A 27944-nucleotide genomic window follows, 5' to 3' on the forward strand; every position below is an offset into this window, starting at 1 on the left:
ACATCAGCAAAAATGTTTTGGTGTCAGGTTTTTATTTAAAAAAAATGCTGCCCATGTGAGCTTAAACACAGGCTCATTACTCTCCTTCCCCCTCATTTGATAATGATCTCTTCCCTAGATGAACATCATTCTTATTGGCTGAGTCATTGCTCAGTCTATCACACTTCCTCCCGCTGGGGTGGTAGGAGCAACATTAGTGCGCTTTGCTCAGTAGTTACTGGGAAAGGAAGCATAAATATCCAACTTCTGAACTCGTTTTCATTCTTTTCATACATACTGAGGCTGAGTTGTGGTGTAAGGCATCCCCAGGTTAGCAACCAGTCATATAGTACTTGTTCCACCGAGTTGTGTATGAAATATGTATTCTGGGCAGTAAGTATAATGAAGAGCAATATGAGAAATAATGGAGAAAGTGACTGTTAGTTGGTAGCTAGGGATCAAATCACAATCCCCAATCTTTTAATGTCATACTGACTTCATTTCTATTGACATTTGACCGAGAGTCCATAGATTGTCATGTCTGTTGCTATCAATAGCAATAAATTAAGGTAATTTTATTACAATCCTAGTGTTTGATTTAATGACATTGAACTTGTTGTTGACCATTGGTTGATTGTGCTTTGTCAGCTCTCCCACCTCAAATGGATTGGGCATCTGTTGCTGTCATTGACAACCAATGAGATGAAAATATTGTTTTTAAACAGAAGTATGGATGCCTTCATCGCCTTAGTCATTTTGAAGTGATTTGCTGGAAGTATCTGTTTTTTTCCTTTTGTGCCCCAAATGGTGCGTTGATTGTGATAGTGTTCCTTTGGGAAAATCCTGCTCCTTCCAACTATAACACTGTCTTTGTAACACAAATGTAACAGCCAAACTTCAGTGTATTTCCAGTGCCCTCCAGAAACAGTGAAGGTCTTTATCTTTAATCATGTAAGCCATGGGTGCTCTTGCATCTGCTCCAAGGTGGCTCGCTTCTCCGGATCCAAATTCAAGCATTTCCATAATAAATCTTCGCATTCTGACGGCAAATTATAAAAGCAAATTAGCTATTGTTGCCATCAATAGCATTCATCAACAAGAATTGGAGAACATTTGTAGAAACCAGTCTTGTTAAAGATACATTTTGACCCAGGTCTTGGATTCGCCTAACTCACCTTCCGAAAAAACCCGGTTCAGTCTTAACATCTGGGAAAGGAACATCTGGGTGTCAAAGCGCTTGGTTCCAGCCATCAATTCAAAGAGCAGCGCGCCCAGGTGCCACACAGTGGTTGGACCGGCGGTGTATGTCCGTCTTAGAACATACTCTGGAGGAGCATATCTAAAAGTGCCTATGAAGACAAGAGAAAACAAAAATGAGGACATCTCCACTTGGAAAAATTGGAGTCATGTGTGCTACCGTCATAATCCCGGTATGGCTCATTGCTGGCAAAGCAACTGCAGCCAAAGTCAATGATTCGCACGCGGGGGCCACCAGAGGTTGCTTCCAGAAGAATATTCTCTTGCTTCAAATCTCGATGGAAGACATCCACCGCGTGCATATTGATAGCTGCGACAACCAGCTGCTTCATGATATTCTGAAAAGAAAATTCATTGATTAATTACTGGGTTGTAGCATTTTTTTTCCTGCATTCCAGAAGTGCTTGCTTCCTAGATCAGGGGTGGCCAATTATTCCACAAAGTACTGAAAGATACGACACCCTTTTCACCAATCCTGTGTCTTAAATAAATCACTTAATTGCTGTCCAGTGCTGCTTGTTTCAGCAAAAAGAGCTCATGAGTTAATCTGCCTTTGTTGCATTGGTTGGAACAAAGACCAGGACCCACTGTGGCCCTTTATGGGCTAATTACCCACTCCTGTCCTAGATGAATCTTTGGCAATGGAAGCGCAGGATGGCTTAAGGATAATAGTGAAAAGCCAAGTCAACATTTTTTTTAAAGAAATGCCTCGTATAGTGTTTCAGTACCTTTGCTTCACACTCTGGCAGCGCGCAAAGCCTACATCTTGTGATGTAGGTAAACAGGTCCACAGAAGGGACCGGTCTCTCCATGACCAGCACAATCTGATGCTCCAGGTCGTACTTATTCAACAATGACACAACTGCAGACTTGCCATCAGAGTTCTTTCTGATGGATGCTTGTACCATGAGCACCGCTTCAATAGGATAGTCCTTCCTCAATCCCTTGATATTCTTTTTAAAGAAAAAGTTGAAAAAGTATCAAATGCAAAAGTCTAATAATCCCCAGACCATTCCTTGTAGTTAGCTTCCATTCATTCAGTGCCATTGACAAAAAAATCTATTAAAACTTGATCTAAAACACTCACCACTGGAATACTTTTTACCTCTTTGTGTATGTATTTAATCGCCACCTGTCAGAGAAAATTATCAATGTTTGTAAGCGTAGCTACATTTTTGCAGACGTGGAATTGATACTTACAGGAAAACAGTCACTTTTTCTGTAACCAGCGTAAACTGAACCAAAGCCGCCTTGACCAAGTTTGTTGACCTGCTGATATTTCTCTTCAAACAATTCTACGGAAAGTGTTCAATTGAATGTGTCACTGTATTACATTCGGTACTTTACGATTACAAATTGTTAACTTACCTCGATTGGTTGCAGCCTGTTGGTAGGTTGAAAACAGTGTTTCCAAGGGTATTTCATTGGGCTTCTTTGAGAGCGTTTCTAATGTTGAGTTGTACTTTATAATAGTGTCTCTGATTGTCAGAGAACTTTTTGGGCTTATACCGCTCAGGTTTTGGGGGACCATGTCTCTGCTTTTGCTTGAACATGTCCTTTGAATCTGTTCATCTTTATTCAATGATGTAGTTTTCTTGATGAATGTCTCTGGTTTTGTGGTACTCAAAAGTCCTACACATGGTCCACTTGCCATTGACTCTAAGGGTCCGAGTTCTTTATAGGACTTTCTCTTTGCTCTAGTCATTGGTGCTATGGGGTGTCTATCTATTTGCTTTTCCGTAAATGTCTCTTGTTTTCTCGGGCTTCCTGGTAAAGGAGCCGTTTTTTCAGGCTGCCCATTGCATTTAAATCTCAGTTTTTTTGTAGGTGGTTCTGCAGTTGAGTCAGAATTTCTCCTAAGACTCTTAGCCACCCTAGCCATCGCTGCTCTCAGAGTTGGTTTCCCTCTTTGCCTAGTTGTGTGTGTCTCTGTTTCCCTGACGCACTTTGCTCTCCTCTTTTTAATCATCTTCAAGCATCTTTCAGATGGTTTCTTGGTTCTGTAATGCGTTTTTATACATGCTCTTTTGTTATTTTTCAACCTCTGAGTTTCTGGTTTTAAATTGGACTTTCTTGTAGTCATTCTAGAAGGTATACATTTCCCATGTCCCCCCGTTTTTCCACTCCTTTGCTCTGTTTTTCTGTTCAGCATTCTCCTCCTTACTTTAGCTTGTACAGGCTTACCAGACATTGGAAGGCTCTGCCAATTCTGCTTCTTCGTGGAGTTCACTGCTTTTGATTGGGCTTTCCACAGTGTCCCCCGAACCAGTACAGAATCACTTACTACTTGTTCAGTATCACGTCAAAGCGACACAATGCAATTCTCCACCAAGGTGCTAATTTCCTTGTTTTCTACCATTGAAAAATATAGAACAGAAAAAAATTGCAGTTAAAACAACATTAGATGTGAATTGGCAGGTCTAGATTGCAAAAATGTACAACTCACCAGAGCGGCTGTCAAAGGAAGGCACAGCTAGAATTTGAAGGCCATCATCGTCCATATTGTTGCACGGTGTATGCAAAGCCAGAATAATTTTTCAGTGGAAGGAATTTCATTCGTAGCCATAACTTTGTGTTTCGGGCTTCCATTATTGAATGGTGACACAATAGCATCAATGTCACCACTAGTAGAAGGTGATGTCATCAAAGACAAATAAAGCAGTGTGTTAAATACCCCGGCTTAAGACCAGTGATGACAACATAAAGAATGATGTATTTTTCAGAAGTTACATAATATTTAGTCAGAGTAGCAAACTTGACCTGCCATTGACAGTGGTAGACGTGCAAACCATTTTGACTCGGAGTGCTCAACCGTACATAATGTTTGATTCTGCTAAGTATTCCATGTTATGAAAAATACAGCTCCGATATCTAGAAATGTCTGATCTGGTGATCTGCCTGCATCATGTTTTGCGATTTAATATAGTATTTTTTTTTAATATGGAGAGTTTCAGTGCTGTGCTGTGGCAGAAATTGACTGAAGAGCTCAATTGAGTGATCAAAATGATCATCAATTTCTTTTTTTCCTCTCAAATGGCAGATTTTTTTGTTTATTGGACTATAGTTAATAGTTGCTGTATCATACAGAATTGTGTGAGATGTTTTATTATTAGTTTTCAAAGTCTGCTCTAATTCTCTTGATTGGGGATGAGTATTCTTGGCAGAAAATCAGGTTGGCAAATGTGGGTTCTAATTTTGATACCATTAGAGTTTTGTATTGTTGAAGGTTGAAATATCTTAGTTTGGATTTGGAAGGTATGAATGTTAATACAATCTTGACATCAATCTCCATACTGGTTGTTTTATCTGGAATATTTTGTTTGTGAAAAAGGCTGCAAAGCTACTTTTCCAGGATTATGCAATCATTAAACAGCAGTTCAGGAGAAACTGATGGTAGCGAGTTGTTAGTCAACTATATTCCAAAATGGTATGCAGGCATCATTTCTGTTCCTATGAATGATCTCTGAAAAACATGATTGCCTCGCACATTCTCCACTTTTGAAATGTGATTGCAGACATTCTTTATAAATGCTGTGATGTACAAAAAGTTGCTTTATTTCTATACTTGGACCATAGTAGCATTTCCCATTCTAAGAGCATGTTTTCTTTACAAACTATTTCCCCAATCCCATTCCCTTTTGCATAGGAAAAGTGCATTCAATCTGAAATAATGAAGTTTTGCACAAAGATGTCACCACCTGTGATTCCATGCGATTATTTACACATAGTTGAGGCACTCAGCGATGTTTAAAATAGGACACCCAGACAAAAACAGATTCCAAATAGCTTTAGAAACACAATCTCTGCTGTCCTCAGTCAGCCTTTTTGGGGTAAAAAAAAAAGTATGTTTACTGAATGAGTAGCACAGTGACATTAGGGGCAGCATAACTTTGTAAAGCCTTGCCTGCCCTGTAACCACTGGCCGCCATTGCATAACTTTCAGGCTGTTTTGAGTTTATACTGCAAAACACGCATATAAGCTTTGGCACAAAGAAGAACAAGAGTAAATAAAATAAATAACATAACCTTGCTTGTGATCTTGGCCTTAAAGCTGCTGAAATATTGCTGTTATTACAGATAAATTGGATTCATATTTTCTTGAGTCTAGCACCTGCTCTTTTCTATACATTTTTCACCCTGGCATTATAGGGTACGTATAGGCGCTTCCCGGCTTCAGAAGTGTTGAATATGAAATCTAAAAGTAACCGCCAAGTCAGCAGAGCGGACGTATTGCAGGAGTTTGCAGTTTTGTTGTTATTTCTCTCGGGCTATAGTGGAAGATCAATGAATGGGGCAGTGGTGTGAAGGGAAGTCAAGTTCTCTGTATTGACGGTTACCCCACTTGACCAGTTGTTGAAGCCTATTGATCCCGTTTAGTGTACTTCTTAACAGACAGAAAAACTGTACAATCTAAACCTGGCATATGGAGGAGAAAAGGCTTGTGGAATTGGCTGCCATTGACAACGGGAACTGAGCATCCATCAAAGGCTCAGAAAAAGCATTGGAATTGAAGAATTATTAAAATAAGAGGAACTACTGTATGATGTAATAATGATGTCACGTCCTCTTTTTTTTTACTCAAGTGTGGTTACATCAGCAAACAGTGACATCATGTCATTGTCATTTTTCTTCCTCAAATGCTTTTTGGATGTATTTTTGTCAAATTTGACTCATTCAGTGCCAAATTTGTGTCCACTTGAGTGGTGGTCCAAACAATGCCAACCGTAAATTGCAACTTCCATCATAATGTGAAGCCCTGTGGAGGACTATATGTGGCAGAATGGGAAATATAATAAATAACCATACTAAATAATGTAAATTAAAAAAAAAATCCAAATTATTTTAATTTCCATCATAATCTGAAGCCATGTGGAGGACTATATGCGACAGAATGGGAAAATATAATAAATATCCGTACTAAATAATGTAAAATAATTATTTTAATGACACTTCATAAACTTCATTCGTCAAATTCACCCATTAAAGTAATTGGGTGCGACTAACACCATGTAGTGTGTAACAAACAACATTTAGTGTGCAAACCAAGTTTTTGGCGTAATTTCAGCTCTTTACAACTAAAATATTGACAGTAGTATTAAACAAGATAAAATTCTAATCATCTTTCGTTCCTAATTTCTGAACCCTACATGCCCACTCCACTCCAAAGTGGCTACCAATGTGGTTGCTGTTCTAAAAAAAAAGCTAGTTTTGAAAGAGTTATCCTCATTATATCATTGTATTTTATCATGATGATGATTCCTAACAAGAACTTTCCCACTGTGTCTATCAAAAGAAGCAGTGAGCAGCTGGGCCATCAATACGTAATTATTCTAGTCCAATTAAACATGACTCCATTGCCTCTATGATCAATACCCATCATTTTGTCTAATCACAGGAAATGTTTCATCAGGGACGAGCGTCACTCGCCACTGTAATTAAACCTTCTGGCCTTCTCGTAGAAAAGGGAAAAAAAGCACACAAAAAAAGTCGTGCAGGAGCTTGCAAATGTTAACCTCCTCCTTCCCGGCTAGCGACGGTCTAATTATGGACCGAAAAGGACAGAAAGTGGAGGCCGGTGAGACATCTCGCCGTAACAAGGAGAGAAATGTCTGCCTCCCTTTGCCGCTCGACGAGCCGCCGCCAATTTGTGTTGTCTTCTATTTGCGCGCCTGCCATGTCGCTTTACGTCTGGCTGTGTGCAAGCGCGGCCAATGACCCGTGTGTCAACAAGTAGGAGCGGTAACAGGATGTGGCCCGTGGGAGACGCGGCCCGCCAGCCGGGGACCGGCAGCCGAGCTGCAGCTGTGCCAAAGTCTTGTGCAACCGAGAAGAAGGGGGTGACAAGAATCTGTGAATATAAATGATGTTTCTACGCCAATTGATATAATACTACATAGACATTTTGAATTAAATCACCAAATGATCTTGTAATTGACCTTGTCATATCGCAACGTTGTCCAATATATCGTATCGTCATAAAATTGATGTTTTGAACCACGTCTTTAGACTTGAAAACATCGTCATGCCCTAATTTATTTATTGACAACAAACTGATTGTAATGTGAAAATTAATATTTGAAAAATTGTTTGCACAGACTTATAGTCCATAGTCCAACTCTTTTATAACTATTTTTTTTTAAATCTCAGTTTTTGTTTAAACAAAGGGCAAAGGTTTCTTGATTATCTTTAAAAAGTAAACATTTAATTTAGTATTTTTAACTGAAAAATAAGAAAATAATAAAGATCCTCCTTTAAATTTTATTGAAAACAGCCATGAATCAAAATAAAATATTTAAAAAGGACTTTTAATGGCAAATTAGTACAACTACTCTGGCAAAATATGCTATAGGGCCATCCTAAGTCTGCAACCCAATTGCTTAGAAGGACCAAAATCTCATTATAATGACTATAAAAGCATTCAATTCAATTCTAAACAAATAGATTATGCCAGTGTCCCTTTTTTTTCTCCAACTTGGTGTTCTCCCAGTAGTTATCGTTCCAATAAAGCCACCTGCATTGCACCCCACATGTCGAGTGGCAACAGTACATCAAATAAAGTATAGCATCATTCTGCTAGCAGCTCCTTTTTTTTTTATTGTTCATCTTTAAGTAGTATAGTCCGTTATTTCACTTCACCCTGCACCTTGACCTTTATGAGCATCCATAGGGGAGCCAGCCGCTCTAATCCCATAATTACCTCCATCCTTTACTTCAACATTGATCCGATTACTGCTTTCTACTTCCAGCAATTCATCACCAAAGGTAGTTTGATTCCCCAATAGTCCATGCAAATCTTTCTCTTTTCATACATTTTTACAAAGTTGGTATCCAAGAGACATTGCGTGTTGTGACTGGGAAACCTTTTGGCAATATTCCAAAATGTCGCCACATCGGAAGCGACACCTCGCCAATGTTATTATTATTATTATTATTCACTCCGGAGCATTACTTTCGGGGGCTCGAACGGCGATCCACTTTTTGAGCCCGGCTGCGGGGAATATGCTGGCTATCACCTCCCGAGGCGTCTCTGTTTGACATCCCCCAGAGTTAATATGACAGCGTATTACCACTGCAGTCGGGCCTAGCAATAACCTTGACGCATTATTGGATTTGTTTTCTGCTGTCGCGTGTGTGTGTGTGGTCACACTTTTGTGTTTGTTTGGAGATAGTTGTCATAAATTTCCAAGTGGTGACTCAACCGTGCAGGCTGTTGGGTTTGGTCTTTGGAAATTGGCATCGTAGGGTTCATTTGGTTAGAAGTTTTGTATTTTGTTGTCAGGAATTGTTGTCTTTAGCTCGTAATTGATGGAATTGTTGTATGTTCATATTAGGGCTGTGCAATATTTTTTTCTGATCACATGATAATCAAATTGTTATACACACAACCTTATAATATGTTGAAAAGCAATATACAGTATGACAATATTTGCCCAAATTAGATCTGTTTAAAACAGACAGCTAAATAAATTCAATTTAAATGAGTGAAAGCCAAAGTTATTTAATCTATTTTTATAAGATTTAAAGAAGTGCTATATCAAGAGTTAATACATGACAAACATTAATTTTACTCTGCTTAACATTGTCTTTTACTTAATTGAACTACTGGTCAGAGCACAAAGTATCAAATAAAAGAAACATGCCCTGGTATACAATAACTTGTGTTTCCAATTAAACCTTTTGTAGACGCTAAAGCATCAGTAGATAGAATAGGACACTTGGGAATGAACTCTGCAAACAAATGTGGATTTTTTTTTTTGCAGCAAGGGGCAAAAGACAAATAATAAATAGGAAAGAAATAACAGTAGGGCAACTCTAAAAGAGATATGTTCCTCCCCCGCACAAGCAATTCGGACCGCTTAACTGTTATTACCCTCCAATCGGCCACTCATTTTTAATAATGCTTAGGAACACATTGGAAATTGCACTTCATGAGTTCTGGAGCCCAACTTTAACTCTTATTAAACACATTCACTGCTACTGACTTTATTCATTTTGTTGCTGTGACATTTCAGACATTTGAATATACGAAAAAAAACATTTTGAACAAAGCTGCATATCTTAAAAATGACAGTGTTGATCCATGTTTTATATTTTCATCACTTTTAAATCAATCATATCAAACTAATTGGCATACCAATCCAGATTGATACATCAATATTCGACTTTTCTTATCAGTAATTAAAACATTAGCTTTCCACAAGGTGAAATGGCTGCAGAAATTTCACTTGCATTGCAGTACATATGGTTCTCTCCCCCCCCCCCTAAACAAGCATCTCAACTTTCAAGGTCACCCCTGACTTGCACCTAATTCAAAACCCCAGAGCTCAATTTACCGTGTGAGTGTTTGAGATAAAGTGATCAACTCAGCGGGGCGACTGGTCTCATTATTCCCATGCTGTGTCTTGCTGTGATTGACCAAATCAAACGCTAATATAGTTTGTGACGCTTGGTATTGAAAATTCATATTCTGTGTTCAATCCTGCTGACCGCAATTTTGATATTGTAAACGTATTCCAATTTCAAAAGCAATTGAAACTGAAACATGTTTTATATGTACATTTTTCTTCTGAGTTTGGGATGACATATTCTAGAAACAGAGTTTTAGAGCATCTTCAGTATTTTCAAATCATATCCCGTGTAGATATTTGAAGTGGAATCCAAATTATTGCAAAGAGTGGCGTGATAATTAAAAGCTCAAATTGGTCGAGCTATTTAAAGTTGAGCTGAAATAGAAGCAATGAAATGACCCAATTAAATTGAACTCTCAGTAGCATTCTAATAGTGCCGCATATGCCTTGATTTCCCCTTAACTTATAATGAATATATTTTTGTTGTCCATACGAGTTATAGTGCCATTGGCATTGAACAGTGTCCAATCCATGTAAAGTGGGCAGGCTGACAGTTTGAATGGATTTGATTTTTACTACTGTACACATACCGTGTCTACTCCATTAAGAAATATCGCCCTGTGCTATTTGGCGTCCTCTGGCGTAAGATGTAAGAATTTCACCCTCCAAAGATTTCTTGTATGGGAGCTGGACGTGCATTTGTGTTCAGCCAATCGCTTCCTCGTGACGTTGCGGACCGAGGCTGGACTCCACGGGGCTTGGATTCTATTCTCGCACCCCCATCCACGGAGGATGATGCCCACTTGACAGCGGGGATGCTCGCACCTGTCTGCCGGACGTTGCGTCGCTGATTCTGGCCAAGCTGTGCCGCATTTCAGCGGATCCTTTGCAATTCCCGAGGAATTTTTGCCCAACCTATTCTGGACTTATCTATTTGGAGGACTCGTATTTTGATGATGGAGACTTTTAGATCTACGGCAGGGATAAATACGACAGATGTGAGCACGTTTTTGCACCGTTCACCTGCTTAGTTGTAAACTATTTAGATCGAAAATAACGCGATGGGCGTATGAAGAAGGCGAGACACATATCTAGTTGATTTACGCACTTACTTTACTTTACGGACGAAAAGGAGCAAACGATGATCATGTTTCGTAAATTCCGAGTCTTGCTACTGACTGTGTTCCTGGTGGCGTGCACGGTGCACATTCTGATCGACTTGCTGCCCAAGCTGGAGAAGGGGGCGTCGGGAGAGGAAGGCGGCTGTCAGTGCACCCACCACGCCGGCGCCGAGGCACCAGGCTGGGCCAAGCTCCGCGTCAGGTCGGCGGCCGAAGCCGGTGCTTGGCCCAACAAACACACCCTGCGAATCCTGCAGGATTTCAGCAGCGAGCCCAACTCCAACCACACGACGTTGCAGGGGCGGGAGAAGAGTGCCGAGACGCTCCGGAGGGGAAGCTTCCCGGCCGGGGAGGCGGAAGAGCACAAGCCGCTTATCGGAGAGGGGAGCCGGGGTCGATCATCACTGCCTGGAGCCGGTGAACCCAGACTGAGGGCACTCTTTGAGCATCCTTTGTATAAGATTGGACTCCCTGCTCTGACGGAACGAGACACTTTGTTTAACCTCAACACGGATATCAGGTTTTATCCTAAAACAACAGACCAACAAGGATGGTAAATAACTGAAATATGTATCTATCTACATACCGTATCATTCTCCCCATCCATCCATCTTCCCATCTGATGACCTAAGCATACAGTCCTTCCTCAATCTACTCTTATATACTGCTTATCTATAATCCATCTTTTCACTTTATCTAGCCATCCCTTTGCTGCTGTTCATGACAATAAGCGTCCAAGTCATCTCGAATGGGAGGGCCTGAAGCAATTGTAGAAATATGCTTTTAAAGACTTTGGACATTTGTTGGCCTCTTTAAACTGGATTGTTCTGACAGTAGTATTTCTTCCTGTCCTTTCTTCTGTGGTTATTTTTATATTATGACACTTGTGATTCACATCTGCTCATGGAAGGGTTGAAGAATCATCCTGATGTATTATTAATCTATTTTAAACCCTTGTTTGGATTATTGCAATGTATTTGCATAAAATAGGAAAACTAGTATCAAAGAATGACCTCAAAGGAATAGAGTGGGTTAAAATTAGAAATATATCTTCCTTGTTTTTCCATGAAACTTGAAATACAAAGACTCGAAAAGAGGAAATCTATAGTTTGAGTAAAACAAGTATCTCTTCTTCTGTTCAGGCCAACGGAGGACCGCAACAGGCAGGATGAAGAAAACGCACGAGAGGCGGCGGCAACGGCGGATTCGTACCCCAACTGGCTGCGTTTTCATATCGGGATCAATCGCTATGAGCTGTACGCCAGGCACAACCCCGTCCTAGATGACCTTCTTCAAGATTTGGTGACCCAAAAGATCACCAGTGTTGGTAAGTCACCAAACAAAGATTCGTGTGTCGAGAATTAGACTGAAAATATCAGTTTGGAAACCTGGCTAGTTTGTTTAGTGCTCACAGAAAATGTGTTGTGGTAATTAGGAGAAAGTAAATGTGTGCTTTAGGTGTAAAAGTAAACCAGGATTCTTTGACCTTTGACAAAGATGGTCATATATTTAGTATTTCATGCTCAAAAGCCATCCCAGAATGTTTTTTTTGTCATTTATTTTTAGTCAGTATTCTGATGTTGTCAAGGTTGGGTTAAAAGGTCAATTAATGTTAAATCAACTGTTCTTGTTCACTCAAAAAAGTCTTTTTTTTTCTGCTCCAATCGTCCAGAATTGATAAAACAAAACAATATATCGCCATTTATTAAAAATAGAAAAAGGTATAATCAAACTTTATTTCTGTTGAATGAAAACAATATTTGAGTTGGATTTGATACCTCCAGTTAAAATAAAACTAATATATAAATACTCCTGCTGACTTTTTGGGTAAGATAACTAGCATTGAATGAGTTAAAAGCGACACAATCCAAATGTTTTCTGCTTCGATATAGATGCCCATAAGCAACAGGAAGCTGTTGAGTCCTCATATTGTAGCAATTCCACACGATTTTGACACGCCAGTGCAATACTGTGAAGGAATGACGTGCGTGAGAGTGATACATTCACGCCCTTGTGACATCTTTTGCTTCACTAAGATCATTTTCGCTAAGATCTGTTCCTCACTCGTTTGTCCATGTCCCATTCTTTCAAACCAGGGCAGGTTGGCAGCAAAGAACAGTAAAATAGTGGAGTCTCGAGTGTGCCTATGAGTTTTGATCCTAAGGCAACCACACTCCATCATTTTTCACAGGCGAGCACTGCTTTTCTGTCTCTGGGTGACACCGCAAAGCAAAGAGAGTATAACACCAGAACATCTCTTGGGGCGAATGTCACTTTATCTGCCCTCAAGTTGTGCATAGAGTGTCTCTTCGCCTCTCTCTTTCTCTCTTTTTCTCTCGCTCTCTCTTTGTCGGCCTTTTTGTTCAGACCGGGATGAGCCTCGTAAATCACCCACGCTTTTGGGGTGACGCGACACAGGTGGAAACGCGGGGGATTTATCATCGGAACATGAATCTGATTGCGGAGCTCGCAGCTTTGCGAAAGGCCAGACGACTCAGGAGTTGCCGCGGGAAGAGAGAGAATGTGATTAATTTGTCAACCAACAGCACGTTGGCAGAAACACATGTTTTTTGTTTTTTTTCCTGGGCAACACGGAGACAGATGGTAGTTGAAGTCTACTTGTATTGTCATGGAATCATATTGCATGTCAGACTACAAATGATAAAATAAAGTGGGATTTTTTTTCTTCCTCCCGAAAGCCAACAGGGCTAAGTATTGTATTGAGGTCAGATAGTTGACTCTAGGGTTTATGGATATTCTGTTTTTTAATCTTCAAACTTGATGAAGCCACAAGGGCATCATATACTGGACCTTGCCTGGACAAATCTGGATGGCTTGGATCAGCTGACTTGACGTTATTAAACTGTTTGTTGTGTTTTTACCTCTATAGCTGCTATTGATGGCGATGATGATGATGCCAATGATTCATCAGTATGGTTAGGTTCTGGTTAATAATTTAAATGCAGTTGATTAGATACCCTTTTCAAATGTCTATAAAATTAGCAATACTTTTTCCAGTTTTGTCATTTTTGACTTATGATGACAAATTGCAAAATTGCAATCCAGTAGACAGTGTCCATCACAAGACTGTAATTTAAATGGAAGGGTTAGCCAGCATGTTGCTGTCATGAGATGCTCAAGTTAATGCGCTGTAACAAATGGGTAAATCCTCCAAAAGCTTTTGCATTAGAGCTAAACACCAGAGCCTTTTGTTAATAATGAGCTGGCTGAAGAGCTCTTTTTGTTGGGATTGCACTTTTCATTACTTCTCCAGATTAATCAAATGTGATGTAATAACTGACTTTCAGCAAAAACTGGGAATTACCTATTAAAAAAAGATGACAGTCATATTTAAACCTCAAAAGAAGCTTTACAGGAGCTGTCTTTTTATGATGTCAGTTATACCCATGCATGTGATTATGGGTATTAATTACATCATGAGGAAGGATGGGCAATCAATGATTGGTTGAAGTAATACAATTTTCATTTTAGTTACAATTTTTGACATTTTTAAGTATAAAAAAAAGACTTTATTCTGCTGTGATTTCTGTCCTTTTAACTCTATAGCAACCAATGAGTTAACCAATTTTACAGGAGAACCTTTTTTTTCGGGATTTGAAGGATTTTCTTTTCCTTTTTCAAACTGCTTTTTGTGTCAGATTTTGACAAATATTTTGTCTCTTACAGCCATGAAATCTGGAGGAACTCAGCTCAAGTTGATCATGACCTTCCAGAACTACGGCCAAGCATTATTCAAGCCTATGAAGTAAGTTGATCCAAATTTTATATTGAAACATCACCCCCCAACCAAAAAAAATGGCCACTAAATCTCTTGCGAATTGCTTCCATGGTTTGAGATTAGCCGCGTTCTTCCTCTTCCTCTTGGTGATCTTTTTCTGATGTCTGTCTGTGCGTTTTTATGAACCACCAACAGGCTTATGTGTTAATTAACACGAGCGCTGGGCCGTCACGTTGCCGCCGTCTTTGGGGAAATGCCGCAAAAGCACTTTGCACTTGAAAAAGAAATAGGCTTCTCTTTCAATGGTGCCGTTGAATTCCCTCGCCAACACGCATAAACAGCGCCCAGGCCAACTGGGCTGTGATCAAAAGTAATTGCTCAGATGCGCGCTTTGATGACTTCAAAATTTAGAATGCTTTTCTACACGGGAGTCTCATTGGAAAGCTTTTGAATATATCAGCCAGTGGAAATATTTTTCTTTTCCCGAGTGTGATTGTGTTGAATGATTCATAGCAGAATTTCCCATGTATGGACTCTCCTAGTGATTATTCTTTTTTCTTTTTTTTTTTTATTATTGCCATGATTCAACTCATTTACTCAAATATGAATCATGGGATATTTACTGTTATGTTATTCTGTGCTTTATATTTTAGCTAGAAAAGTGGTTTATAACCACAAAATATTCAGAGAAGATAAACTCTAAATATTGGGACTACGGTTTATTACTGTTGGCAATCAAGATTAAATATATTTAACAAATATAGACATATATAAACAATACTTCATTAAAATTAAGGGAATTGTTTTCCTATTTTTTTCAACGGCCCATGGGAGGTCCCAAGATCTCACCCACTTTGTTCCTAATGTTATTTTTATTCTTCATGGGTAAAGAAAGGAACTAAAATTGGAATATTTACTATCAAGATTCACAAAATAGAGGATTTAGATCATTTTTATTTTTTAAATTAAGATTAATCAGATACCAAGACCATTGTCGATCAATTTACTGAATAATATTTAGTCGATAGTGTGTATTTTTAGTAAAACTTATCCACAATTTAAAATATGATGATAAATGTAATATGTTAAGGGAGAGTTTGGTGATGCCAATTTGATGAAATGGGTGTTTTATGGTCATCCCTCATTTAATTGTGTTTGTCCTTTTTTGTTTCATTTTTATGTATAAATGATGGCTTGTGACAAGCTCAGTTTTTCGAATGAGCCGTGGCAGTTGCGGCAAAACATAAACCACTGCTTCATTTCTGTCACGGCGGAATGGATTCAATTGGATTTGTAGTTGTTTGTGTGCCTTTTGTGTTGCGACAGAACACGGGTCACCGCTTCATTTAGAACATGTTGACATTGTGTTGTTGACAGCACTTGAAATTACGACATGACCTTCATTTCCAGGAATTTGGACTATGTTTAAGTCCGTGTTCAATCACTAATGGGGTTTCTTTTTTTAACCACGCAAGTAAACGTTACTATTTTTTATTTTATAGCAAATAGGGATGCCAGTCCAATAATCACAGATTAATTTTGCGTCAAGTTAAAGCCCTGTATCTTTTTTTTCAAATGACATTCTAATATTTCTTAATACATTCCTTTTTACTTGACTTTGTACTTTATACTTTTTACTTTAATGATTGAGTGATGAGTATATTAATACTTTAGTCCTTTTTTTCTGTTTCTGTTTCATATTTACTGTTAACGGATGCACTTTTTTATATGTTTCTTATCTTCTGCTGACCCGGCCCATCTGTCAAATTTTCAAAGTCAATGTGGCCCCCGGGCCCAAAAGTTTGCCCACCCCTACCTTAGCTATATTTACAAACTTGGAGGTGAATCATTTTTAAACATTTTAAAAGACCTAAAAAGCAGTTTTTGGCACTGAATGAGAAACACTGACTAGGTAATGATTTTTTTATTTATTTTTTTGTAAGCTTGCTTACAATAGCCAGATTTCACGATTATATAACAGGGATAAAAATGCATCCACGTGAAGATATAAGGAGCAAAGAGAGAACTCGTCGTCGTCTTTATGTGCGTGCAAACACCTTTTTATCATCTCCCCGAACGTTAGCCTCGTAAAAGGACTTATGACACAAACACCACGCATTTGCAGCCGATGGAAATAGGGGGAAGAAAAAAAAATCCCACATTTACCCGCCACGGCTTTACCACACATCTGTTGTTGTGGGAAATGAATTGCCAAGCAATGATATGTAAAGAGAGGGAAGATAATAGCCTGGCATCCATCACCTTGAGGAGCAGAAAATCCAAGTGGCTCTCTTTTCTAAGCGCTTGGACGTGACAGATAAATGCAAACAAGTACGTATAGTCAGTCGTGCTGTGAATTCATTGCATGTAAATGTAAGCATACATGACATATTTCTCGCTAAGTTATGCACGCAAATCATCCCTTGTGGAATTGTAAAGCATAGCCAAGCAAGCATATGTCATATTGTAGATTGAATCTTTTTTTTCTTCTCCCTTTCATACACTTTTATTAAATATAGTTTCCTCAAATTGAACCCATGAGAGCTTGGTGGAAGTTCAAAGGATTTGAAATCAACTCCTACATTGGAAACTAATTGAAAAGGAAATGTTATTTGCAAGAGTCAAGTTGCTGGTTCTCAATGGCTTTTTCATATCTCCAAAACGTGGAAATTGATGTTAATTTAACACAATAAACGCAAGATTTGTTAACAAATGATCTGTCAAAATAGTCAAATGTTTAGGGACACTAAAATGTCATTCCCTGTTCAGTTAACGTGAATTAACTCCATTAGTTATGCATGTTCTCATCAATTACATTTGTCCATGTGCAGCCATTTTGGAGAGGTTAGTTGGGCCTTTGGTTACATTGAAGTATAAAAAAAAATATGGAATTGCAAACTGGACTAAAGTAGATCTTAACATGTCATCAGCCAGATTTATAAGCATAGGATTATGTTTGTTTAATGCGCAACATTGAATACTGCACTACATGAAATGTATTCATTATCTATTGGTCTTTAAGAAGATTAAAAAAAAATCCATATGTCAAGTCCCGCGAGCAGCATATTCAGTCCTTTTTTTTTGGGTTGCTTGTTAAAAACAAGCCATCTTTCTCCTTTTTTTTTTCTTCTTTCCCTCGACTGCTCAGTCTGTTCTCCAAGCGGGAGGGTCGACAGTTTAAGTGCGCCACTTGAACGCGTCGCCCTGTCATCTTCAATCTCTGATGATTTCCTTTGTGACAGACGAACTGCCAAGTCAGACACCCAAAAAAAAAAAAAAACCCACACGTAGAGGCCACTTCTTATTTTAGAACCCCCCAGCTTTCAACTCTACTTTCTTTACTTCACATGGAGACATCCTCATGAATCTTTTACTAGGTCAACTCCTCGGGAAGTGATTTCTTCTTTTTCCTTTTCTCCATCCTACTTCATTTTCTCCCCTCTCAGTTTATATACCGAATTATGTACATATAGGTTTGTTGCTAAATAGAAAATGGCTAAATTGCTTTTGTTTTGACGATTTTCACCGTTCAAAATGGATGGCAGCCATCGTTTTAATTCAGGAAATAACATTTAGAACAGCAGATATTCTGAGTGGTCATTTCCGACAAATTAAAAGCTTTCAATATGGCGAGTACTTAGTCAGTCTTGCATGATTTATTTATTTAGCCCACCAACCCATCTATTAAAATAGGCTGTTCTTTAATCATAATGTCAAATGGGTTATTGTTGGTTGTTAGTTACGATTGTGCGTTCTAAGAAAGTACTTGTATTTCTATTTTTACGTCTTTGATTGACATTTGTGGACTTGGGCTTTTGCGTCTAGTCCAACTCGCTCGTTTAAGACGTCCCACCATGTCATTACATCGTCTAAAATGTGGCGCGGGTGAATTCCCGGTCTTGCCACAAAGAATGTTGCTGGTGCTTTTTAGTCTGGAATGCAGCAATGTACCTCCAGGAGATGAATTTTTAGACTTTCAAATTGACCGTGTCTTATTTAGGGAGTGGAAGCAAAAAAAAAAAAAAACACAAGGTCTCATTTGATTTATGAGTAGAGTCAAAAACAACTCGTTAAAAGTCCTGAGCGCTTGGCGAAATGACGTTGGGTGAGGGGGAGGGAGGGAGATATAAAGTCTTAGGGAGAATGCTGTAAATCAATTGGTGTTGAAAAGACAACGTGCCGTTTATTTGATTAAAATGTATCGAGATGATGGATCAAAAAGTAGTCTGAGCCTCAGTCAAACTTTTGTGAACTTTTGACAAAAATTGATTATTTCCTGTTACTTAGCTTATTTTTAGAGGATTTTATCACAAACAATGTGAAATGTATTATATTTTAACACAAAATGTCAGTTTTTTTGCAAAATGTGTTTTAAAAATATGTTGAAATTTTCTATATTATTATAAAAGGCAAACCTTTTGTCAAAATGTCAATTTTATCGCATTAGAATTGGAAATGTATATTTTGCAAAATCAAATTACCTAAAATATTGCATTATCTTGTGAAAATCATCCTTTTAAAATGCCAAATGTATGATGTCAACATTTATCACATTACACAAAATTCAATTTCACATGTTAAAATGTGAGATTAATGATGTTACATAAAACATTTTGTATCATCATGATATGATATCAGCAATACTTACCATTCCGTTTAAACCGATTAAGGACATATGTCGTCATTTCAACAAAGAGCAATTACTTAAGACTACTTTGCATTAGTACCAAAAATAGTCTCTCAATTGTGAACCACATGCAGAGAAAGAAAAATAATGCAGTCCTGATTTTGGTTTTGTAACTCGGCAGGCAAGGTGGTAATTATGGTGTGCAAGTCAGGTGATCGGAAAACAATCTCATCATTGTGCGTCACTCGCATCCGTGCGTGCACTTATTGTCCAGGCAGGAAGTAGGAGACATAGCCCTCCTCCCTTTAGTCAGGTCTGGTATCACCAAAAGCCCGTAACCCGATCCAAAGTCTCGCCCGGCCGGTTACACCCCAACTCACCCTTTTAGCGCCCTCTTGGCAGTCTTGGGTGGGTTAGTGGCGCTAACAGAAGATCTTCTGTCTGCTACTGCACTAAATAGGTTGTTGTTGTTGTTTTCACCCTCTTTAGATTAGGTGAATAATAGACTTCTAAGAATAGTCACTCTATCTTTGAATTAGTCATTAAACATCTATTATTGCTTGAATCAATATGAATAATGTTTCCGCGGTGAGTCAAAAAGCAAATGCGCATAAGAAAATGAAATGTTTACTATAGTCCTTCTAGTATCCAAGATTGAGAATGTACATGTATATGTATATGTACAATGTATAAGTATATGTACATGTACAATGTACATGTACAATGTATATGTACATTGTACATGTACATATACATGTACATTGTACATATACATTGTACATATACATTGTACATATACATTGTACATGTACATTGTACATGTACATGTATATATTGTACATGTACATGTACATGAATATATTCAACCTTGGGTACATGAACATGTTAGTCTTGAAGTTTCTTTCATTTATAAAACCCTGGAATATTATTATTATTATTTAAAGACCTGGACAGTGAACTGAAAAAGGAGTCACTCCACTTTGTTTAAATTAGACTCCAAGTTGAACTGGATTGAGTTCATCCTTAAATTCTTCTCTTCCTAATTGCCAGATTAAGGCAACCAGTTCTTGTTGTGTTTTCTTTCTTTTTTCTTCTTCTCCCCTACCGGGGTTTTTACCGCTTCCTCATTCACAGCGGTCACCCACTCTTGCCCACAATGACATCTCTCCACCACCACTTAGCCTCTGATAGATGGTTTCTTTTTAGAAAATGCCAGCCGACCACAAACTGGCGAGAAGGCTTGACTTGACAGCTCCCAAATCAGAGCGCCTTCCACCAAGCGCAAACACCTTTGCCTCCGTTGGCAGCCCGTTCGCAAAAAAACGGTTCCCCCTCGCTAGATTTTCTCATTTTTGCGGATTTGAATGGTGTTCCTTTCCACTCGCTTGTGAACAATTATGAGAAAGGCGGAGTCCAAAACGACTAAGGAGGAGATCCAATGTGGTTTTTGGCCAGTTGAGCTGAATGTTGTGACAGTCCAAGTGCTTAAAGCTTAAAGTTCGAGGATTACACAACACACACTGAATCTGTGTGTTTTTTTTATTGAACATTCTCAAGAGGGGTGACAAAAATAGCCGGTAAAGTAAATCTAGTAAACAAGCCTTATGAGTTATTTAAAGTATTTTTAGAATGGGAAGTTCCAGCTAGGTGTACTTTTAGGGATTGTTTAAAAAGGATTGTTGAAGTTATGCTTCACTTGAGATTGTAACATTTCAAACCATAAATAAGGTGATTATATGTCAAATTTCAGTGGGATAATTTTTCCTCATTTTAACATGATAATTTTCACAACATTGTGAGACACTTTGGAAATGAAACTGACACTTCAAGTGAAACAAATACTACAGAAAGTGTCGTTTCGCATGTCAATGAAAATTTCCCACTTTTTAATGAAACGTAATATTGACTTTAAGGCAAATATTGGCTAAAAATGTGTCCTATGTACTATGTACTGTATTAGCTGATAGAGTTGAAAAGGGGACAAGCTATATAGTAGGTTTCTAGCCTTTTTTGGTTGGCTTGTTATGGCCAAAATGAATATGGCTTGAAGGCTCCAGTAACGTTCATCCCACTCTTGGTCATATTTCCATATCCACCCCAGCGAGGATTAACCGTTTTCAATAGCAGACTGGAAATCCTTGGCGTTTTTTTCCTCCTCCGGCTTTGCATTGAATACCGATTGCAAAGAATACATAATTTGCCGCAACATGGAGGGGATTCTCGGGTCAGCTGTGATCAGGTGTCGAGAAAAATCTGCTTCATAGGACTTATGGTATTAGTCAAAATGGACCGTATTCATCAATAACAAATTAGATTAAATGTATAAATAATAGATGACATTTCCTCAACAATGCATTGTAAGTACGATATGCAGTAATCCCTCGTTTATCATGGTTTGTAGGTTCTAAGATTCGGTGACTAACCGTGTTTTTTATTGTTTGTATTTAATATTAGTTGGGCTTTTAAAACTCTGTAGTTTTATTTAACTGCTGAAGGGATACTCTGATGATTGATCATTATTTTTAAGGGTTAATATCGCATGCTATTCTCTGTCATTAAGATTTGATTGGCATGTTTCGTAGTATGTTGGCATTAAGATAACAGCTTTTCAAGAATGTAGGTATGCAAATTTAGACTTAGTTATTGTCTTTTATGTATTTAATTTACAGTTACAAAGTGTTTTTCTATTTGCCAAGCTGTACTCAGGCGTGCAAGGAATGAATACCATTGAAGAAGAGTGCTTCAATGTTGATACATTTGCTCTTGGGTCAGCATATTAGCATACTTGAAAGGCAATTTGAATTCGCACGGGAGTAGGGGGTTAAGAGCTTTTTCACCCACTGTTTTTGTTTCTACCCACGCATGAAATGAGCGGCCATTATCATGAGTCATCATGGACGCTGATCACTTTGGTTTCGGGCATTTCAAAGACAAAATGCACTTGTCAGGAGTTTTTTTTTAATGTGTTATTTGGGATTATTCTTTTTGGGAACTGACTCTGAATGTAATTTACAGTAGATCATTCCCATTTTTCATACCAACAACAACAATTTTCCCCGTATTTTATATTTTTTTAACATTTCAAATTGTGTATGCCCTTTAAAAACTTTAGTCTGGGATTTTTTAAGTACGTTTTTTTGTAAAACTGATCTTGTTTTACACATTTCAGATCTAATCTGCTAATAGTCATGCTTTAAGAACATTAATGGTGCACTATATAAATATAGTTCATCAGAAAGCCAAAATTTTAGACTTTTACTTATATATTTTTAGTGCTTATTAAGGGGAATTGCAATCTTTAATAAGGTCAGAAATTGTCTGAGATTGACAGGTATACATTCTTCAAATTTGCATTGCAGAATATGGAAATAGTGATTATAGTCATTGTTGTTTATGGCATTTCAAAGCTCTTAACGTGAATGTTCATGCTCCAGCACCCCTTTTGAGTCTTGTGAGAATAAGTTATTTAGGAAATAGATATGCACTTTTAGTTGTAGTTTTTAGGGATTAAAGTGAAGTCATCTGAGATCCAAATAATACTGTTGTCAATTCTAGTCGAGCCTAGTCAGCAAATCAGCTTCCACATCTGTTGACAAGACCCATAATGCTTTGTGAACTTCTCCTTGTCAGAGTTTTGATGAAAATTTTAGCTTCCACCGTCTTACATGGTGATTCTCAATCCTGTTTTGTCCACAGTACGACTGTGTGTGTAATAAAGTGTAGACGGGAAGGCTCGATGGAGAGTAGGCAGGCTTTCAAGGCGCGTAAGCCCCCCCTCCGCCTGATCCCTGACGACGACTCCAAGCCATCTGGCCCGAGGAGATGGCTCTCTCCTGCTGACACTTGAGCACGGATCAAACTCGTGCACACACATGCTTTTATCTGGCGTGCATGAAGGGCTGCCATGCATTCAAGCTGTGGGATGCACAGATAGAAGCTTTCTGTCCGAATTTTTTTTATTTTTTTTATCATGAAGGGGGTCAAAGGGCATGGAAGGCTTCCCTTGCCAATGCGAGGAAGAGATTTACCATACTGGCTTCACCCTGAGGTTAAGTTAACTGTGATGGAAGAGGAGAATATTAACAAGTATGGTCGCAATGTGAACTGGAATGGAGATGAATGCTTGTCTTAAAGTATTTAACTCATCTATCAGTGAAATTGATGCAAAAAAATATTCATAGAATGCGACATTCCTCAGCCTGACATGTTGCTAATCAAGTAAAAATGTATTTATATTTTCTTACATCACAGACAGACAAAACGGACTCGCCAAAGTCTATCTCGTGTTTTAAGAAGTGTCAAAAAAAATGGATTCTACAAAGAATATGACAAAGCATCACCCCCCTGAGGGTGTTCATTTTTTTACTATTTTTTTCATGCTTGTTCCTTTTCTGTCACATTGGCCTGCTCGTGTTGACATATTTATTTTTTTCTCTTTCTCAGGCAAACGCGTGAGCAACAAACTCCTCCTGACTTCTTCTACTTTTCCGACTTTGAGAGGCACAACGCTGAGGTCGCCGCCTTCCACTTGGACCGGTAAGGAGTTAAATTCTATGTAAAAGTCAGTCAACTCTTTCACTGCCATTTGACCGTTAGACGTCCGATCTATTTTGACCTCCAGGTCAAAATAGATTAAAATTCTAGATTCGTCAAGGGCAGTCAATGAGTTAAATGTGTTGTGTAAGGGATAAAAAAGAAAAATATTCATTCTGCATAGTGGTGTTAAAGCATCAAAATACTTACCGATCAACATATAAGTATTTCCTATAGGTTATACATTTTTAATCATTTTAAATTGTGTAGGCCGTATAACAACTTTTGTATGGGATTTTTTCAAGTAAGTTTTTTTTGGTGAAACCGATCTCGTTTTTCCCCATTTTGGCTCTAATCCGAATCGTCTCGATCACTAATAGCAGTTGCAAATGTCATTGTCGACTGCTAATATTGCTTTAATCATGATATGAGCACTTATCTTTCACCTTTTCACTATATAAATAATATAGTGCATCAGCAAGCAATGTAGCAATATATACAGAATCTTGAATTTATCTTGATCAGGCACCCTGTCCACTTAGGAGGAAAATGTTAGACTTTTAAGTGCGCCCCATGTGAGTAAATAAGTGCCGAGTTGCATTTTTTTATCGTTTCATAAGCGGAATTGCAATCATTAATAAGGGGAGAAATTGGCTGAGGTTGACAGCTATGCTGTTGAAAAAATTGTTGTTTTTTTATGTGGTGGTGTGAAAGTTGTGTTTAAAATAGCAAAAGTGTTTGGCCTATCATCCTCAATGGCAGCCAATGATGTCAAATCCTTCTGAGTTTCGTACCTGTTCATCCCCACAGACGGTGTCGCATTAGTAAAAGTGCAAAGTTAATAGACTTAAAGTGTGAATACTTGAATTGGGCTTTAGAACACGAGGGATTAGATGAGCACGCTGGGATCATCTTGTCATAATCGCTGTTAAATGTGTGGATTCCAACGTGATCCTGTTACGCGACAAGGGAGAAACGTCGGAAAAATTGGAATCATTCCTGCGCAGGTTATTTCCAATTTACGCTATTTGTACTGTACCTTAAAACGTAGGTAAGCCTATCTTCTAAAACGGATCGAACGCTCAAACAACACAAAACAAGTACTCCTTTGTCCGCCGCCCGACATGATGGCGCAGTTCGTGGCGACTGAAAGGCGTCCTCTGTGAGCTTAAGTTTCGTCAACTTTGCTCGGATCAGCGCGTCCTCGATCCGTTTGTTTGTCCCACGAAGCTTAATCACAAAAGGGGTCACCTGGAAAAAGTAAATAGCGGGGAGGTGTTTTTCCCCATTTTGTAATCCCTACTTTTTTAGGATTAACACTGTTTTTGTCCTTTTTTAGGATTCTGGACTTCCGCAGAGTTCCCCCAGTGGCGGGACGGCTGGTGAACATGACGCGAGAAATCCGAGACGTGACGCGTGATAAGAAGCTGTGGAGGACTTTTTTCATCTCGCCAGGTAAAAAGAAAACGAATACACCTCCGCTGTATGAGACTATAAATTGCGGGTGTCCACTTTTTAAATCTTGACACAAAATATCTGTTGTAAAATTGTAACCAAGTGTTTACCCCCATCCAGCCAACAACGTGTGTTTCTACGGCGAATGCTCGTACTACTGCTCCACCGAACACGCGCTATGCGGTAAACCCGACCAGATTGAGGGTTCCCTCGCCGCCTTCTTACCTGACCTCAATTTGGCCAAACGCAAGACCTGGAGAAACCCGTGGAGGCGCTCCTACCATAAACGCAAGAAGGCTGAGTCAGTAAACATGATTTGTCACTTTCAATTACATTTTTTATTCCTTTGTTTTTACATCAATGTTCTGTATTTGTCCAAAAAGATGGGAGGTGGATCCCGATTATTGTGACGAGGTGAAGCAGACCCCTCCGTATGACCGTGGAACTCGACTCCTGGACGTCATGGACATGACCATCTTTGACTTCTTGATGGGTAAGAAGCCGATGGATTGATGTCATTGAAACGTGATCATTCATATCCGGATGGTTTCTTCTTTAGGTAACATGGATCGCCATCATTACGAAACCTTTGAGAAATTTGGAAACGACACTTTCATTATTCACCTGGACAATGGAAGAGGGTAATGTTATCACTTCTAATAGTAGTTGTCCATAAATGTTGCCTTCCTAATAGTGATGCTAAAATATTTTTGACAATAAGTTCTGGAATGTTGATATTTTTATTGGTTTTTAATTCTAAATATTTGTTTGAACTTTTTCAGGTTTGGGAAACACTCGCATGATGAGATGTCAATTTTGGTTCCTCTCAATCAATGCTGCAGGTCAGTACATGTGTACACATTGAATGAAATAATATTAAACCATAGACACTTTGATTAAAAATGCAGAAATGTTTATTATCCTGATGAATTAACTAAGTCTCGTGTATATCGCAAGCTATTTACTGTATTACTCCAAAAAATATTTATTATTTGAAGGCTCGACAAAGAAACTGCAGGTAATTCAACTGACTTAATATAATACATTGATTACTAACTCTAAATGAGTCCAACATGGCAGCCATAAATCGTATTTTCTCGCATATACTCACTTACTTGTGCCTGCTATTGCTCGCTCAGGACGCCGCCATCTGACCTAGGGATGGAAATTATGAATTAATATACACGGAGGTGGCTTATATGCAAAAAAAATAGTCTATACAGTCTGTGCTTTGCTTTATTTTGACTTGGAAGTGAGCTGTGGTTTTGCCAGCACTCAACAATACTAGCGATGACTCTCTTGCCAGGGTGAAAAAGTCTACTTTCCTGCGTCTCCAACTACTCGCCAAGGAAGACTATCGTCTGAGCACCCTGATGGAGGAATCTCTCCTCCGGGACCGCCTGTCCCCCGTCCTCATCCGACCTCACCTGCAAGCCATGGATCGCCGTCTGGGCCTGGTTCTGCGGACGCTGGCTGACTGCGTGGCCAAGGAAGGCTACGCCAATGTGGTGGACCAAGACTTGGAGGGTGAATCGCGCCCTGCTCAAAGGTAGTGAGGCTCCGGAGGGAAACTTCTTTTCCTATTCTGCTGAATTCAGTGAATTCTGAGACTTTTCATGGAAACCTCTTGTGGGAGTGTTTATACCAGAGATGGATCCATGGAGACAGACTATACAGACATTTGGTTTGATCGTGGACGAGATCTTTTAGTGTCTGTTTGATGATGATTTTTTTTTACCGCAGAATGCACAGAAGCAGTATCGTTACAGTGACCCCCGCTAATTGGCATAGTCTTTAAATGTGTGGCACTTGATTCACGAATTCTTTGTTGATCACGACGCAATAGGGAAATTCTATTTTAGGGAGAAGTTGGTTAAAAAATGACACAAGGGCATGCCACTAAGAAAGCCTTTTTTTATTCCAGTAGATTCACTTATAAAATGATAGTATTGTGTGGAATGGATTCTATTGTTGCCACGATGGGGAAATTCATCTTAAGGTTGTAACTCACCATGGAAATGGTAAAAAATATATATATTTATGCACACAGGTACACACATGTACACATGTACATGTGTGTACACATATGTACACATGTACATGTGTGTACACATATGTACACATGTACATGTGTGTACACATATGTACACATATGTACGTGTGTGTGCACATATGTACACAAATGTACGTGTGTGTACACATATGTACAAAAATGTACATGTGTGTACACATATGTACATGTGTGTACACATATGTACACATATGTACATGTGTGTACACATATGTACACATATGTACATGTGTGTACGCATATGTACATATGTGTGTACATATATGTACACATGTACACATATGTACATGTGTGTACACATATGTACACAAATGTACATGTGTGTACACATATGTACACAAATGTACATGTGTGTACACATATGTACACAAATGTACATGTGTGTACACATATGTACACAAATGTACATGTGTGTACACATATGTACATGTGTGTACACATATGTACATGTGTGTACACATATGTACATGTGTGTACACATATGTACACATATGTACATGTGTGTACACATATGTACACATATGTACATGTGTGTACACATATGTACATGTGTGTACACATATGTACACGTGTGTACACATATGTACACGTGTGTACACATATGTACACATGTACATGTGTACACACATATGTACACATGTACATATGTACACACATGTACACATGTACATGTGTACACACATGTACACATGTACATGTGTACACACATGTACACATGTACATGTGTACACACATGTACACATGTACATGTGTACACACATGTACACATGTACATGTGTACACACATGTACACATGTACATGTGTACACACATG

General features: G+C 38.6%; 2 protein-coding genes across 3 annotated transcripts; one reads left to right on the forward strand and one right to left on the reverse strand.

The window, feature by feature from the left end:
- Positions 1 to 401: 401 nt before the first annotated feature.
- On the reverse strand, positions 402 to 3852 carry LOC144208801 (serine/threonine-protein kinase pim-1-like). 2 transcript variants are annotated; one of them, XM_077734824.1, is made up of 8 exons: positions 3683 to 3852; positions 2605 to 3588; positions 2437 to 2531; positions 2342 to 2368; positions 1965 to 2189; positions 1397 to 1574; positions 1155 to 1328; positions 402 to 1018 (listed from the first exon to the last, which is right to left on the reverse strand). In XM_077734824.1, the coding sequence occupies exons 2-8, from the start codon at positions 3425 to 3427 to the stop codon at positions 927 to 929; spliced, it is 1614 nt and encodes a 537-aa protein (XP_077590950.1). In that variant the 5' UTR covers positions 3428 to 3588; positions 3683 to 3852; the 3' UTR covers positions 402 to 926. The 2 variants fall into 2 exon arrangements, with proteins under 2 accessions (XP_077590950.1, XP_077590949.1); XM_077734823.1 differs by having other exon boundaries at positions 2324 to 2368.
- Positions 3853 to 10304: 6452 nt separating this feature from the next.
- Positions 10305 to 27115, forward strand: fam20ca (FAM20C golgi associated secretory pathway kinase a). The gene is made up of 10 exons (XM_077735161.1): positions 10305 to 11258; positions 11848 to 12032; positions 14393 to 14471; positions 23515 to 23607; positions 24944 to 25059; positions 25180 to 25360; positions 25443 to 25552; positions 25619 to 25700; positions 25842 to 25901; positions 26366 to 27115. The coding sequence occupies exons 1-10, from the start codon at positions 10726 to 10728 to the stop codon at positions 26610 to 26612; spliced, it is 1686 nt and encodes a 561-aa protein (XP_077591287.1). The 5' UTR covers positions 10305 to 10725; the 3' UTR covers positions 26613 to 27115.
- Positions 27116 to 27944: the final 829 nt, after the last annotated feature.

This window comes from Stigmatopora nigra, chromosome 15 (assembly GCF_051989575.1).
Source record: "Stigmatopora nigra isolate UIUO_SnigA chromosome 15, RoL_Snig_1.1, whole genome shotgun sequence".
Classification (NCBI taxonomy): domain Eukaryota; kingdom Metazoa; phylum Chordata; class Actinopteri; order Syngnathiformes; family Syngnathidae; genus Stigmatopora; species Stigmatopora nigra.